The sequence below is a fragment of the Teleopsis dalmanni genome, chromosome 2 (genome assembly GCF_002237135.1).
Source record: "Teleopsis dalmanni isolate 2A chromosome 2, ASM223713v2, whole genome shotgun sequence".
In the NCBI taxonomy this organism is placed as follows: domain Eukaryota; kingdom Metazoa; phylum Arthropoda; class Insecta; order Diptera; family Diopsidae; genus Teleopsis; species Teleopsis dalmanni.
The window spans coordinates 224,746,469-224,764,977 of NC_051847.1; the positions used below are offsets into that span (position 1 = coordinate 224,746,469).

Here is an 18,509-nt window from a genome sequence, read left to right on the forward strand (position 1 = left end):
TCGGTAACACTGTTCCTTAGCAACGCAGCCTTGTCGGTAGCGTTGGTTCCAAGTTCATCAGTGTAGCCCTATCGGTAACACTGTTCCTAAGCAACGCAGCCTTGTCGGTAGCGTTGGTTCCAAGCTCATCAGTGTAGCCCAATCGGTAACACTGTTCCTTAGCAACGCAGCCTTGTCGGTAGCATTGGTTCCAAGTTCATCAGTGTAGCCCTATCGGTAACACTGTTCCTAAGCAACACAGCCTTGTCGGTAGTGTTGGTTCCAAATCCACCATTAATTAAAATTTCTTATTATAGTTCTTAATATGTATTATATATTTTATTAGCAAATAAGTTATAAATATTGTAAAATAAATTCCGAAAAAAAAATAATAAAGAAATTAAAAACAATTAAGTGGCTTGAAAATTATTATTCGAACGATTCAGGGTTACAGAGAAAAAAAATATTCTTGTAACGACTCTGGGATCCGGCGAGAAAAACCCCGGCTTGAGAGAAAAAAAAAAGGTTCTTTACAATACCAAAAGGTACTTTATTTAGTGTTTAGTAGATAGTTTATCTGCAACGCGCTTTTCGTATCTTGCTCTTTGTAATCTCGATGATTGAGCCTGTGGTAATTCAGTGGTAATTCAGTAAGACTTACCACTGTGTCATATAATTTCCGAAATACTCATTTCACATATGATATTTAATAGTTTATTTTATGACATTGAAAAGAATATCTTCGCACTCATCTGTATGAACTGTGTGGATCAGCGAATTTTATATGCAGATTTTAGGATTAAGACCATTCATTAATATTTAAATTCTAGCACATTTTCAAAAATATCTTATATATGAATGTATTTGTTTGTCTTTTGACAATATTTTCAATTTTCTCTTTTTAATTCTTTTAAACGCTGTAAACTTAAACGGAGACTCCATGAAAACGAAATGCATCTATCTTTAACAGATCACTCATGGCGTTTACTAAAAATTTTAAACGTTATGAGATAAATGAGTTATATAGATGAGTTATATACATAGCGTAATCAACACTATTCTGAGGTTTATAAAAAAAATTATTTAAAATCTGATTTGTAGTTCCACTGTTGATTAATTGTATCTCATCAAATATACGAAAATTGAAAATCTACAACCTCTAGTGAAGATCAAATGACAAACTGTGAAGTAAAGAATAACTTTAAATATATTTTTGTCAAACTTTCTTATATTGATTTATGTAGTACTTTAAAAGAATTTCATTTATCTTCTTTCAGGTTCTAGTTTTTAGGTTACTGCCTTTTTAATACAATTAACACTTTCTTCTCTACTTCGCTAAGTAAGCCAAGAAAAGGTGCGACCATATATCAAAAATAAATTAATTTAATTATGCATGAGTTTGTTGACTAATAATTAATGTACGAGTAATTCAATACAATATTTATTCATTAAAATAAATACAAAAAAGTTTTTGGAATATAAATGGACACTTATGTTAGAGTAAAAGTTATAAGACAAAAGCTTGGATGCGTTTCCTGTTGAAGACTATTAAATTATATTCTTCTTCTAGGTGCCTTGTCCGCTTTGAACGTTGGCTAAGATGATTGCTATTTTGACTTTATCTACAGCCTCTCGAAAAAGTGATCTTGTACTTTTATTACACCATTGACGTAAATAAAAGTACAAGATCACTTTTTCGAGAGGCTGTAGATAAAGTCAAAATAGCAATCATCTTAGCCAACGTTCGAAGCGGACAAGACATCTAGAAGAAGAAGAAGAAGAATATAATTTAATAGTCTTCAATAGGAAGCGCATCCAAGCTTTTGTCTTATGAATTCTATTGAAATTAAAAAAAAGTTAGAAACTGATCACAGTTAAAGAGCGTTAATTTCTATTAATAATAGATCAAGTCTTGTCAAGAATTCTTTTCAACTTAGTAGTAAGATGAATTGCATTGGAGGTTTTTTATTATTGATCACAATATCTTATTATTGTGAAATAGGCTATAGAACTTAGCCTATTTACAAATAATGTTTAATTTCTTCGATTTCTAGTCATATATCGCAATGCTTTAATCGATTTAGATGTTTCCAATTGTATTGCATGCTTCAACGTCATTCTAGGTCTTCCTACACTTCTTTTACATTGAGGGTTCCATTCAGACGCGGAGTGTGAAATTTCCGATCTGTACAAATATAATCAATATATCTTTAAACGTATTTTATAGTAATGTGGTTCAATAGAAATGTAGTTTTTTCGATATAAAGCACCCATAACGAAAATAAATAATTAAATAAATATCGTACTAACTACAATAGACTCTAAAAAGCAGCACCTAGTAAAAGTTCCTACTAATATATTATTTATCTATTTCTGCTTAATAACTTAACCACTTACCATTAATATATGTATCTACAATACCATATATGTATGTATGGTATCTTCTCCGAATTACTCATTTAAATCATTAAGTTTCTGCAATGCAGTGCACTAAATGCTCAACTATCAATTACTCAATTGTAATGTGAAAATTTCCCAACAAAATTGTATGCATTCTGAAAATATAGATAGAAATGTGTGTTCAATTACCACAAAAATATTGAAACAATGCCACTCGTAAAATTGTATCTACAAATTGCCTTACGATATCTAAAAATTGCGTGCGTGCTTCCATGTCGGAAATTCCAAGCGCTCCGAATTGCTTTCAATGGAAAACTGCGCGCTCTGCAAATATTGTCGTACAGAATGTTTTACATGAAAAATCGTCTATGAAGCACGAAAATACAAATACACAAAGGAAAATACAAGAAAAATTAATTTAACAAAAATTACTTCGGCAACGCCATGAGATACTCAGATACTCGTACCTGATAGCGGCAGCGACAACCACAGCGAATATATTGAAAACAAGTACTTCGAGAGTTTGTTGGATTATTCGTAGGTTGTTTCTGGCTAGCCTAGGCGGTATCGAGTGCTTGCACTTTGTCAACGTTTTCAGCATGAAGACTTCAAATACACACAAAAACTAGGTAATTGGGACACAGTTTAGGAAACTCGTTCGGTAATTCTTTCATTTTCAAGCTTTGCATATTTTATGTTCTATTTATGCACTACGAAAAATATTAGGAATGCTGGGTTTCGTTGAAGAAGGCTTCACTGAAAATTGAGTCGAAAAAAGGAAAATATGTACATGTTTTGAATAAATTTGTTATGGAACTATTATTGATAGAAGAGCTCAAATTCTTCTGACATATAGGAGTATAGAATTAAACTGAATTGAATTGGCGAACCTGCTTTTAATGAAGAATTTGATGTTGAAAACTTCTGTCTAACACAACGCCACATCTACAGTATTTTCCAATGCCAAGCAGTGATGCTTAAGTACTCACACATAGAGTAGATCGACAAATCAAAACAAATAAATAGTTAAATAATTAACATATAGAGTATGAAAAAAAAACAATAATATAAATAATTAATGAACGTATCCATACACAACACACTTGCACTTTCGAATTAAAGCACAGCTGAATAAGTTAGATGAAGCAGCCACAAAGTACTTTTCTTAGCAACTTTACCTATCTCATCCAGTTTTTCAGTCCACTGCTTCATTATAATATAAAACCGTATTTCATCAGGAACATAGACTATTTAAATAGAATCGCCAGGTATCTCTGTTTAATGCTAAATATCTAAAGTCGTTCTTCTCCAGGTGGTACGAGTCCTGCCGAGTGTTCGATTGCCTTAAGGATTCAATTGTAGAGCAGCATTACTTCATTGTAGCTCAAAATATATTCTGAATGATTCAATATTCTTGAAATAAGGCATCCGAAACCAGTGGCAAAATGTTCTAGTATTATTTTCCACTAAGACAAATTATATAGATTTGTCTTTGAATCGATAGTATATAAAAAGAGTTTCATTTATTCCAAACAAATACATGTTATACACTATTACGAATAATAAACTCAGTTACCACGAGTAATGTGATAACAGTGACAATGCAACAATAACAAAACTTATGTCGAGTATACCGTACATTGTTGTTGTTACCAGTATATTCGATCTCCAAGCTCCTTCCTTTAGATCGTAAAATCGTCCGCTAGATTAGGTTAGATTGGATTGGTGGCTTTGTACAACGAAGCCCGCTTTAGCTGAAATAATCGCATGTTTCGATACTACGGAAATGAAAGTTTACTATATATACTTTAAGGTTTACAAGAGTAAGAACTCAATTTATCAACGCACTCAAGTAGTAAATGCTAGAATTTGAAAATTTAATGCTAAAATTGATCAAAATTGCTCATAAATTACAAAATTGCTGCTCAAATATTACACCAAAATGCTTGAACTACTTCAATATTATTACTTAAAACACAGCAAGAAAATGATATTCCAAATAATTGTAATTTTCAGGATAGATGTTTTACAAATAAGGCATGGGTGCATTATATTAGTGGATAATTACTAATTATGGTCCACAGAGTAACATTATGTATTGTACTGAATTAACAAGTACCTACCACTTCTACTACTACTTTTTCCGTTGTATTAAATTTAAAGTTACTTTTACGCATCATCTATTCTTTCTGATCATTGGTGTATAGGAACCCACGCAGTGAAACTGCACATTCCCCATAATCCTCACGGTAGAAGTTGTGGAAACCTGCAGGATAAAGAAAAAATAACACATTTTCTCTGTAAATGCCTGGCTTTGGCGTCCAGAAGATATAGGTTCTTACAAAGATAATTCTTTGATAGTTTATCAGACTGTTCCTCGGTGAAGACGAAAGACTTATTAAATGGATTTTATTTTTTATTTTAAATGGATTTTTACTTATTATGGATTTAGTCTTTACTCTTCTATACTATGATTCTGGTGAGGAATGTGGTAGCAAAACGTCAAAAAATCGCTAATTGAGGTACAGGGAAGTTGTCTAATCGCCTGTCACTGCAACCAACCAACGCATCATCTATAAACTCAAATTATTGGTGTAATGATCCATTGAGCAAAGCAAAGTGTATCATGTTCTCGTTGACTTCACTGCTTACGTACTCCTCAGTGTAAAATAGAAATTATTTTTATGTAAAATATTGATTATTATAAAAATTATAATGTAAAGTCTCCAATTTTTTTACAGACAATTTGTATCAGCAATCAGTGAAAACCAAACCTTGGAAACTTCTTAAGGTAAATATAGAAATATAAACCATAAACTAAATATTAATTAATAAAACCAATCAAATTAAAGCAAAAATTAAACTCTTTAAAATGCGACTTTCATTACTTTGAGCTTTTTCGATCAATATACGTATTTCGATAAATAAATGAAATTAAATTGATTAAAATTCATACAATTTTTAAATATGCTAACAAGAATACGTAAAACTTTTTAAAGAAATATTTGCCGCATATTTCTTAATATTTATTTACTTTTTTGTGAAGTGAAAGTATTTTTCGAACACATGCCAAGCCGCGCGCCTCACACGCACATTCACCGCGCTCATGTGCAGAAAAGTGATTCATTTCTCAATTTCTCAACACTGTCAATTGACTTCTGTGACTTCTTGCACGAAAAATCTATGCAAACAATAAAAAAATTAGTAATGAAATATAAAAAAATAAAATAGCGAATTTGTGAAAACAGCAGCAACAATAAAATTGTATAATTTTAATATAAATTAATTTCTAAAAACAATCTGCAAATTTTTTTCTCGAAGCTTGTAAACTTAAATTCACTTTTACTGCTTTTGCCTAATAAAATAACTGACTCCAATTTTAAGCTTAAATAATAATTATTTTATTCTAATATATTATATTTATGACGTTGGAAAGCCTTCTTACCATGGAGACAGACTATTTCTCTAAGTCTAAGATTTCTCGAAGAACCTCCTCTACGAATCTTCTTTCTATCGTTTATGTATAAAAGCACCCAAAACATATTTCACAATCTCTTTTTTCATTACCGAATCTACAAGTGCTTTTAGGGTATATTCCTTTTTTTATGAATTTAAATTGACTTTCGAAAGTCCCTAAATTTCTGAACGATATAACTCTGTAACAATCTTTTTGTTACAGGTTTTTAACAGAATCCTTCAAACTACTTTAATGAAAATGAAAAACACAATCCTTTCTGCTACTTTAATGAAAGTCAAAAGCAGAATCCTTTCTGACCCAATATTTTCCACTTCAAATAGCTTTCCAAGATGAGCTTCAGCATGTAACGAAGCATTTGTTACATTAACATTAACTCAGACAACAAATACTTAAATCCAAAATATTAATATCAACAAATTAATAATTATAAATATCTTCTTGATATTCTTAATAAAATATATTTAAAAAATAATTTACCCCTGGCACTTATGTGGGTATAACCTAAAATCAAGTGTAATCAAAGCCTCTACTTTGTGTTAAACTCGTTGAAACTCTAAACTGCACTTGCCATAATGAATATTCAATGAAAGTGTTTTTCCCATATTAATTATTTGGGTTTTGGTAACTTCATTTGCCATATGTGGCCAAAAAGCGTAACTGCCACTCCACTAACTGCTGCTCCACTACAGCTCCACTACGTGAACGACAACCATCGCGGTTGTCACCAACACTAATGACTAATTTGCCGCTGTTCGCTGTTATTTGTTGTTATTTGCCACCGACCGCCACTGAGCAGAGCGAAGTTATCGATAAGTGTACAATAGAAACGGTTTATAAATAACAGTAAAGATAAAAATACATAAAAGACCACAACTGCAAAATGACTACAAAATTCAATAACAAATAAAGCAATGCTCGCCAGTAATTTTCATTTGGAATGTAGGAGTTCCACTTTCATTTTATATGGCAATGTTGTCATAGGCACAAAACAACAACAGCAACAAAACAACAACAGCAAGTGTGCAGTAATTCCAATAATAACAACAACAATTTGGTTTCGTTGCCATCATTCCATTTTGTTCTACATTTATTTTGTTTTTTACTGATAAGTTGCAAATATTTTAAAATAATGCATGAAATTAATATTTAACAATAAATAACCAGAGTTGTATTCAATTCTCGAAATTCAAAATTGTCTCATTCACACGAAGAAACTCTTCTAACACCACTGTCAAACATTTTATTAGGAGGCCGCATGGAATATTTCTGCTCAGTAATATGTTTATCGAACTATATGATTAGCTGCAGATTGAATAATCCACAACCAATTATATTCTGTTATTCTATTTTTTTCTTTAAGCAAGAGTTTAGACGTTATATTCGCTGCCTCGAAGAGTATGACTCCTCACCTTTCTATTTGCTTGTGCAATTGGAACAGAATTCTCACATAGGTATTAATCGGTGTAAATACTTTCTCCGCATCTACAAATGGTCAAAGAATTAGAGTAGTAGGTACGAGAACGACAAAATCCTTCACTTATCTTAAATCTTTTGTAGCAGCTGATAATAACATTATGTAGTGTAATGGTCCTACCAGTACACTCACACATGAATGCTTTACTTAGATGTTTAACAAATATCTATCTGACCTCTTAGCCGCATTGCAAAACTAAGTTGTACGGGGAATTTTTTGTGCCATATATGAGGATCCTTCCTCTGGAGATGCTGCAAGTACAAACTGTACGCGATGTAACTTAAAGCAGACTTAATAACAAAAACAATACTTGGTAAGCTCCGCTGCGTCTGTGACCGAAGAGAGAAGAACGAACTATAGTTGTGGGGCCAATGACAATGATATATGCGCAGTTATGTTAGTAGGTAAATGTCATGTCGCGGAAAAATAAATTTACTTTCTGTCATATTTGTATTTTAGTTATAAGGAATTACATTTTAATTCACTTCAGCTTTTAATCAGTTCAATTAATTTTATTGTATTTGAAGCCAACTAAAATTTTAGTGCCTAACTAACTAACATATATTTTATTTTTCTATACCATATTTGCGTTAAATTTAATGACTTCCTCGCGCTACGTATTATCATATATGGAACGTAAAATAATTTATTAAAATAATTATTACGACTCAAATGAAAAGCTTCCAGGTGGTAAAACAATAATCAATGATTTATTTTATTTTACGCATTAATAAATTAATAATGAATGCATTTCTTTATACCTTTAATGAATTTTTCTTCTCACTGATAGTAAAAATCATGAATTCATTCGTTACGCTTAGTGCGTTATTCGCCTAAAATTTATTCATAAAAATGAAAGTGAAATTGACTATTAAAGGAAGCTTTCCAAATATTTTTTGAACTCAATTACTGCAGAAATTAATTGTATTATCTACATACCTTGCCGCTTAAATTCCAATCATTTTATTAGGTTCGTATCAAGCAGAAAACACATGACTTGCTGTGTAACATGAATCGATTAAATTAGACATGAGTTTTGCTGGAATTTAAATAAATATAAATGCATAGATACAATTTAATAATAGATTTAAAGTAAACAGAAAATGCATCGTTTCCTCTACAACTGCAGTGATTATAATTACATGATTATATGATGTAGTTGAGGCACGACACACCTGTGCCATTGCACCTGTGCCACATCTGCACTTGACATTCAAAATTTCAAATTCTTTTTTCAATACGCAAGCCGTTTTACAACACTTTTTGTTGTCATTGAGTGGCTGAAAGTCTTAAATTGTACGGAGTAAGAGTGAATTGATGCAGGTGTGAAGTTGACTTATGCCAAATACAACTCTGTGATCAAGTAGGTCATTGTCAACACTGAAACTTCGAAATTTTCAACTGAAGGATCAATCATATTCTGTTTATTACTTCAAGGTGTCATTAGTTTTATTGTTAATTTCATTTAAAATGTTACAGTTTTTATTTATTTAGTTTTTTTTCCATCTGACACAACCTTCGTCAACGCCAACCGCACACATCGTTGCCATCTCTTCTTGTTTCCATATATCTTGTGACAAAAGCTTCTCCATAATGTATATTCTAAGCAACTTTTTAGAAAAAAATTCGTATAAGTATAGACATATTGTAAATATGGAAATCCGCAGTAAAACTACAGATTAGGGTTCAAATTAAAACTTTAACATTAACATATTTTTTACAATTGCAAACAAATTAGAAATCAAGTGCCTCGTATAAGTAAATTTGGAGAGACTTAAACCTATAGGCTCCTAATAGAGCACGGCACTGTGATATTTGTTGACTAAGTGAGCTTTTGTTGACTAAGCTTTGGAAGAGATACATACCTTTTATCGCTTTTAAATGAAAAATTTATGATGGTGTTGTTCCTTTCTGTTTACTGTGACTTTTTATTTTAAAGTTAAACGTTAGTTTTAATTAATACTACGTTCTTACAGGTCTACTTTAACCTAATCCCTTCCATGCTTAACTTTCTAAATTAAAGTTAAAAAAAATTTTTGTAATATCACACTTTGAAGTTTATTCTTTATATGAACTATATTTTATATATTGAAAGAAATAAAATTTTCGACATGTTAAATCAATGTCGTTGCCATCTCTTCTTGTTTCCATATATCTTGTGACAAAAGCTTCTCCATAATGTATATTCTAAGCAACTTTTTAGAAAAAAATTCGTATAAGTATAGACATATTGTAAATATGGAAATCCGCAGTAAAACTACAGATTAGGGTTCAAATTAAAACTTTAACATTAACATATTTTTTACAATTGCAAACAAATTAGAAATCAAGTGCCTCGTATAAGTAAATTTGGAGAGACTTAAACCTATAGGCTCCTAATAGAGCACGGCACTGTGATATTTGTTGACTAAGTGAGCTTTTGTTGACTAAGCTTTGGAAGAGATACATACCTTTTATCGCTTTTAAATGAAAAATTTATGATGGTGTTGTTCCTTTCTGTTTACTGTGACTTTTTATTTTAAAGTTAAACGTTAGTTTTAATTAATACTACGTTCTTACAGGTCTACTTTAACCTAATCCCTTCCATGCTTAACTTTCTAAATTAAAGTTAAAAAAAATTTTTGTAATATCACACTTTGAAGTTTATTCTTTATATGAACTATATTTTATATATTGAAAGAAATAAAATTTTCGACATGTTAAATCAATGTCGAGTTTAATTTAATTAAAAATTTCACTTTTATGTTTTCCTTTATGTAGCAATTGTAGTAGTCACTGAAAGACATGTTAATAATGTGATTCAACTGTTTTTGGAAATTGTGTTGAGGTGTTGCGCTGAGCACAATTACACGCATATCAAGACGTCACTTTGAAGACAGCTCAAAAAGTAGCAGAAACAGCAATACTCACTCCAATGGCAAATAGAAGCAATGTTTGCGACTTGCAATATAAGAAATACTTCTTCTTAAAAATGATTTTATTTCAAAGCCTAAAATAATGACAAAGTATAGATGTCAGAAATATACCAAAAACGAATTTTCGAAGGAAATTCAGACAAATTACTTTAATCAAACTTGTCAACACATCTAAGGTTACTGTAGAGTAGAAATATTTACTCTAACCACTAGCTTTAATATGGTCAGTTTATGTATTCTTGTTAGTACTTCTATTTGGTTAGCTAACTGCTTGTTTAGTCAGAATAAGTTTCATCTTGAATAGTTGATGCTTGTTGAACACTCCTTATATTATTGTGGAATGCACATTCGTAATAGTTCCTTATAGAGTTGTGCACACATAGTATGCATGTCCACTTTGACAGTTTCTTCCATTCAAGAGCTGGAATGCCATTTGATTATGCTTGACTTACCTTGAAAGCTCACATTTGCTATTTGTTGATCTTTACCTGTCCTGTATAACAACTCCAAATGCTTGTAAGATGGTAGCTGATTGTTTCTTAAAGTATTATATTTTTATTTAAAAAAACACGTTTTAATTTATGTAAAAATCTTCTATTTTGTTTTATAAATGCGCGGTTATGCTTATTGTTTGTAATAAGATTAAAAAAACATCATAGGTAAGAACCAAATTATTGAAGATAGGATTTATGGTAAAACATTGGCACGACTGGCAAGTGTATCGTTTTGACAAAGAAACATCCTCCCCCACTACAACGAAGTTAGCAGCTTACTTACCAGGTTATTTAAGAATGCACTAATATCTGAACCAGATGGTTTTTTCTGATTTGACAAACTCTGGTCTCTGTCTGAAAACTCTGACTGAGGCTTCGAGTCACAATCTTTGTGTCTATCCGAGGTTGATTTGAGCTTGAAGAGAGATATTGTAGTAGAAACTCTGGTGCACATGCGATATTAGAAACTTCTCCTTCTGGCTCTTAGTCGAAAAGATGATCGTAATCTCTTAAGGTAAGAAAAGTTTTAGCACAAAATACCTACTGTGATCCGAGCACTCAACTCCATTAGAGTTGTTCCTCTCTTCATGACAAATCATTTGAGATATTTTTTAAGAATAGTTTTTTTTAAAGCGATTCTTTCACTTCCATTTCGTATACGGGGAATAGTACTTATATATATGTAGATTAAAGGTCTCATACTGGTTCAATCTATCAACATAAGACTATTATATATTTATTGCTGCAAGAAAAGCAAATATGACTGCCGGTGTTATAGTACCATTGCATTTTTGATCGTAACAAACGAACAGTCAAGTAGAAAACCTGGTTATCAACTAGAAATATATTATGGGCATCTTTTGATATTCCATTACTTAATTCTTTACTGCATACCATAACCATTACTTCATACCTGTAATAAATAAGTATAAAATTGCTACCGTTTAGGTTTGGAATTTCTGAAAGTAGTTTGTAATCGTAGAAGAAAAATTTCTCTATTTTATATTTACCAGATATAAAATAACTTAGATATAGTTAATGTTAATGTAGCACACGTTGTCATACATTTACACACAGTCCAATAAAATTAATAGGCCCTAAGTGAGTCATAGTTTTAATGACTGATCACTTCTTATACTTCACTTCCCATCTATAAATCCATAGAAATTTAATACGCTGGAAAGATAAAAACAAAATCTAAATCTTCAACGGTGATGATTATTGTGAAAGGTCGAAAGTGGAAGCAGATGTCTGTAGCATAACCTAACTATCTGAAAGCAGTATGGGTGTTTTTGAAGATCTGCAAACATTAACTCTGCTCTTGTGATTTACAAAAGATCTTGAAGGCAGATAATAACATCTTCAGGTTTTCTTCATTTTCTTCGTACTCTGAACATGTACTAATATTAGATTACATAATTTAATTAAATTTTCTTCTTTCTATTACAAAAAGCAAACTATAAACAAAAAAAAACATTGCTACAAATTTGATAGCCGTGAACAATGTGAAATAAACTCAATAGAAAAAAACATTATTTACAATAAAAACAAACATCAATTTAGAAAGTTTACCTGACGGAATGATCATTTTTATGGCAACAATTAAATTAAATTAATAACATTTTTCTCTTGATTGCATAACTAAATGTTGACTTAAGCTGCCACCTGTCATCAATTGAGATTTGCATTGCGCAACATCTGCGGCATCAGGCGTCTTACACGTTCAACTTTCTTTTAAACAATAAAATCTTAAAAATTCAACATAAGTACTTGTAAGCCTATTCAAACCATTTTTTCTTCTCTTCCAGGTGAAACAGCAATAACAGCTAGCATGCCTTATAAGACTTCTTGGCTACTGTTAGTGTTTGGCTTAGCGACTCTAAGCAGTTGCCTACAGTTGACATTCGCAGATATTCCTTCATCTCAACTACCTTTAGAAGCACGAGATGATAGCGGCTCTCAAGAAGATGAACTAATATCAACTAGCTACGTTTTGCCAAATCAAATATTTAACGATGGTAAACCCTATTACGCTGGCAAAGATCCAATTTCTGGTCAATTAGATTTCAGTGCCAAGAAACAAGCAGGCATTGAAACAGCCGTCAATGAAGTATACGATCCCAAAGAAAAGATTGTGCTTACCAGTTCCTCGCCAAACATACATGATTTTCTTAATTTACCAGTGAAGTACTCATCATCGAAATTCGTTTATCCACTGGTTTCAAGTTCATATGCTAATCTAAAATATCAGGGTAGCAATAAGAATTATATCACCAACAAGAAACCAGTTTCTATTGTAGCACCTGCTACACCACCGCCAAATTATCACAGTCAGAATTACTTCACAGTACCCACAACTAAGCTTATGGCAGTGCCGCCAACTACGGCGGGACCTCAATCCAATGACAAACCTAGCACTACTACTACTACAACAACGACAACTACTACTACATTATCCACCACAACAGCAACGTCTACAAAACCTACAACATCTACCCAAACTATACCAATTACACAAACTACTCCAACAACTACATCAATCACAACAACTACCAGCGCAGCCAAATATACCACAAGTACTCGTAAACCTGCAATCATAACAACAACTTATGTTCCTCGCACAACAGCCAGTCCAACTCGTAAGAAATTTGTGCCCACAAAAAAATATAATCCAACCACCACTCCCGCCAGTAGCACAACATCAATGCATTTTCCTAACGAACGACCAACAAATACATCAGCAAGTAAAATTACAACAACTGTGCACACCACATATCATCCCACACCACAGTCCTCTATTTTCCCGACTGAATTAGTATCTTCAACAAAATTACCAGCAAATACCAGCAAACCCATTGTTTTTAATGAAGAAGCCAAACCCACAAAAAAACCTTCCACTGGTATTGCCGACCTCAATGTTGCTGATGTTTACCAAACCTTGGGACATAAACACAATGAGCAAAAGCACCAAGAAAAAGACACAATGACGCTTTCAGATATCTTCAATAGCTTGGCTGAAGAGGAATCTGCTTTATCCATCAGTAATCAAGCCAATCAAGGCTTTGATGCGGAAGGCAACTTGATGCAACCTATTGCACCCTCGAAGCCATCACCGTTCTCAATGCAGAGCATATATCAACAGTTACCGCCACATACTACACGCCCTGCTTTTACCGCTGGAAGCAAGCCTCTTAACCCACACAAACAATCCCCACAGCCGCATTTAAATGAATCACCATCATCGCCACATTTCGTACAAGATCCTAAGCTTTCTTCGATAAAGCCTGATAGTTATAACAACGAATATGTCTCATATCAAGTGCAACAGCCAAATGTATTACAATATCGTCCACTGCCGGGTGCTATAAATAATGTTGTTATCTCGCCTGGTCAAAACTCGGCGTCATTTGTTTTGGGTAGCCAACAACAAGTGGGCACCAATGGAGTAGGTTCAGTAGAGAAAGAACCTCTTTTTGGCAAGGAACCCGTACAATATGGCACTGTCATAAGCGAAGATATAAATAGTGTACCTCGCCCCGGACAAACCTTACCACACAAGATTAGTAACTATGGACCGAATTCATACATGCAAAATGCTGGAGCCGGGAGCTCTGTTTTTCAGCAAAGCAATAACTTCGCGCATGGACCAAGCGTAAATAATCAATTTCCAAACAGACAACCCCAAGATAAGCATCCGCCTAACAAACATTATCAAACTGAGCCACCAGCACCACCTTCACCATATCAGCAATTACCATTGATAGGGAATCCAATACGTTCGCAACATCAAGTCACTCAAAAACAACAACAAAGTCAAGCTTCAGCACTTCCACTACAAGTATCTACCGCCGAAGCTCCACAGCAATCTCAAGAAGTGCATTATCAGGTAGTTGGGCCAAAGCAGCCTGTGTCACAACAAACGAATGTCCAAACTCAAAGTAACATTGGTGCCCCACAAGATACCAAGGAACTGTTAGTCACAACGAATATACGCTTTCCCGCCATTGAAGATCAATCAGATGAAGCATCTGCATTACCTTCCAATGTTCTTCCACCTCAAAGCCCTCAAGTAAATGGGCATGCACAACCACTCAGTTTACAACAAATACAGCAAACCAACACTATAGCTTTTCCCAAAACTAAGGACGAGTTGCACGATGAAACAGCACCTCAAGACATATCTGATATTGAAATTCAAAAACACGAAGTGCTTACAATGAATCAGCATAAAAAGAAATTAGTAAGTAGCATGAATTTTCAGAATCACAGTTTTTAAATTGTCCCTTTTATAGAGTTTCCCTCAATTGCCGGATCACGTAGCACCTTCGACGCATATGGAACCACCACCACGATTTCCTGCCACCGAATATGCTGATACACCAAAGAGACCAGGTTTAAACCGACCGCTAAGTCCACCGCAATTTGCATATAATGAATATACACGTAAGCCCGTTCCTGGCATTTCAAGACCCAATCCTGAACGACATTTACCCAATATTTTACCACAATTTCGTCCAAATGCAAAGCTCTCTGGCGGCCATCCACCTGCCAATTTTAATCAGGAACCAGGTAACATAAGAATACAAGGACAGCCACCGAAACGTAACAGCAACGGGCCGCAATTTGCACATCGTCGTCAAACCTTAACACAACAGAAGTCCTATCCCATAAATCGTTTAGCAGAATACCCAGCAGGTGCCGCACCACCACCAAACGGTGAAGCAAATAGACGAGTTTATCGTTTACCACCTTACGGTGGTCAAAACTCGCAAATGACAGATCGTGTCTATTCGCGCCGTCCAATGCCACATGCCTTACGCCCCGCTGATCAATATGGACTAGAACGACATTCTTATAATCCAGACGCCTACAAAACTCTGCCTCAGCAAACACCTCTCATGCCACTTGAACGTTTGGCTGCCTTCGAAGAGGAAGATTTGGTTATTAACGATCCCCCGCAGCCCATAACGCCAAACAAAGACGCAATTACTGAGGATGACACAAAGTTAGAACCAGTCGTCACATTGCAGATGTTGCAGTCACAGAAAAAAACATTTACAAATGAAGAAGATACCGGTGCTGGTGAAATACAGGTGCCAGCTTTATCCGGTGATGATGTTGAAGATGTAAGCACAACCTCTCAAAATGGTTTGTACGTAGTTTATCCCATGCAAGGAAACAAAGCTGATATTAATGAAGCAGCAGAGAGTAAAGAACCTTTACCAGCTGTCGCGCATATTGAACCTTCATCAGGCAGCGAATACCAAAACACACCTTTCTCTGTAGTTCGTGACCAACCTCAGGAACCAATACTGAAAAATAAGAAACCTCAATCACTACAACAACAAACTAATTCGCAAATACCTAAAGACAAATTTCCTTACCCCATTGAAAAGCCAGACCCATCCTATACTGAGCTAAATCCGCACAAACGTATTCCAGGTGTACTTATAGCGCCAAGAATTATTAACGGTGCATATGGAAGTGGAACTGAAACTCCAATTGCAATAGCATACTCACCCACTGAATCAAATCCTTTTAAACGGATAGAGCAAAATAGCCAAAGATACTCTAATGTGAACTTGGCGAGTGCAGTTATAAGCGAAATACGCACTGACACCCAAACTGAGCAAGCTGGTCTCAACAACGATTTCGATGTGCGTGGACAAAATTTTGAGAAGGACTTTATGGCACCTTTTTATCCAAGCGTTAGTTTAGGTTCAGCAGCGAATCCACCTTCAAATGGTTGGAATATAATTAAATCAACCACAGATAATGTACTCTACGAAAAAAATAAAATAAACCGCGCTGACGTGACGGAAATGAACGACGGAGTAAATGCAGAGAATGATGCTACAACTGCTAAGACGTTTGAGTTAGATACTTTTCAACCGGAGCTACAGGGTGGTTTTAAGCCCATCTATCCACCGGGCTACAAAGCTGACGGCAATGAAGAAACTGTCATCCCACAAGAAACAAATAATTTACCCCTGGCATTGGCAAGCCGTATGGAACCGTTCCACAAAAACTACGCAACAAGCAGTACAAGCACAAGTTCGACTAGTACATCTACGACAACAACGACAACCACAACAAGCACTCAGAAACCACAAATCAGCGAAAAACATTCCGCTCTCGAAAGCGCTAATACAACTGCAACACAAATGATTGTCACCACTACAACGAAACCAACAGCAACCACAACAACTGTTGTGAGCTCCACTACCCAACAACCCCCCACTACACCTACGCCAACAATACGAAAAAAGTCGGCATTTGAAACAAGTTTAGAAGCTTTGCTCTTCGGCGATGATGAGGATTTCGAACAGGAAGAAGGCCGGAAACAGAAAAATATTAGGCCACAAATAGAGCCCCGTATGGTACCGCGCATGGGTCCTAGAAACCTTAAAATGAGCTAGAAAAATCTCAGCAAGACAGGCAATACTGAATTAAACATTAGTCTAACTAGCTTCTAAGTAATCTTAGGTATGTTATATCCAAATAGAAAATATTGAACACTCCCAGTGTTCGAAAACGAATTATTTAACTAAATTTAAGTAACTTTTAATTAATTAATAATAATAATAATTTAATTATTTATTGTAATGTTGAGGCCGCAAACAAAATAGTCAATGACTTTTGGGAGTCTAATTTGAAAATAGTACCAAGCCCGACATATCACGTGTGGACACGAAGTTTCCTATTAGACTACCGACTCGTCGTTACCCACTACAAAAGTATATAAGAATAATTCAACACATTTATAATAAATTTATATGCGAGTATGATAAGTTTTAATAAACATATTTATGCAAATATTTTTACAGTAATGATTATTTATTAATTTAATGTAATTTTTCAGAAGAATTAACTAATAAAATTATAAAACATAAAACTATTTGAGTACTTAAATTATATCAAATATAAACGAAGAAAAAACCATCTGAAAAAGCTCTACTTTTCGCAAACTTCGACGCCTCTTTGACTCTACATATGTTGATGCGGATCCAGCTATAGATATCCATGTTTCAAATTTCAAATATGCGTAGAAAATATGTAGGCATTCGAATCGACCAAAGGATACAGAAAAATATATATTCAATACCGATTAAACATTTTTAGGAAGGGACTGTAAAGCAATAAAAACTATTGTCGTATAAAATATAAGTCATCAAATAAGTATATCGTCGACTGTACCTTAACTCTGTTCTTAACATCATAGAATTTTGGCTATTACTTTTTTTATATTAATGTATAACATTCCACCATTGCATTGCCCTATAGTAGCTCTTTAGCCTGATTACCTGATCTTTAGCCTGAAGTGTCCTGTCATTCGCATCTTTTTGGGGTTACTAACCACTTGCCTTTATAAGTATGTATATCTACAAAGGATATTCGAGTCCACTCCACAAAGCTTCCCAATACTCTCAAAGTAGCTATGCCAGTCTGTCTGGACTGTCGGATTCATTTTGTTGTAATAAGTAAGTCTAAAATACAGCTTTGATCTATTGAATGAGCTTCGTACTTTCTAGCTCTTATTAGCTGGCTCCTCATTCCACCAAGGAACCTGACTCTTTATTACAACTTCTAGCGACCAAACTGTTCTCAAAGCAGTTAAATAGTACCTTATCTGGAAAATTAACAACCATCTTAATATCTCATATATTAGTAGTTGCCGATCAAGAGTCTCTATGTGGTCTCTATACTTATGCCTTTTTGTTTTTCTAATACGATATACCCGCGAATATCAAACTCTAATGAAGTTCGCC

The 18,509-nt window shown here is 33.9% G+C and overlaps 1 protein-coding gene across 1 annotated transcript; it reads left to right on the forward strand.

The window, feature by feature from the left end:
• The first annotated feature begins 12,571 nt into the window (after window positions 1-12,571).
• LOC119676846 (mucin-4-like) lies at window positions 12,572-17,159 on the forward strand. The gene is made up of 2 exons (XM_038088104.1): window positions 12,572-14,980; window positions 15,033-17,159. Exons 1-2 carry the CDS (start codon window positions 12,572-12,574, stop codon window positions 17,157-17,159), a joined length of 4,536 nt encoding a protein of 1,511 aa, XP_037944032.1.
• Window positions 17,160-18,509: the final 1,350 nt, after the last annotated feature.

Excerpts from the sequence above, each read along its gene's own strand:
- LOC119676846 (XM_038088104.1), top strand. The coding sequence starts at position 12,572 with ATGCCTTATAAGACTTCTTGGCTACTGTTAGTGTTTGGCTTAGCGACT. Across the intron at positions 14,981-15,032 it reads ATCAGCATAAAAAGAAATTA|AGTTTCCCTCAATTGCCGGA; the intron begins GTAAGTAGCATG and ends TCCCTTTTATAG.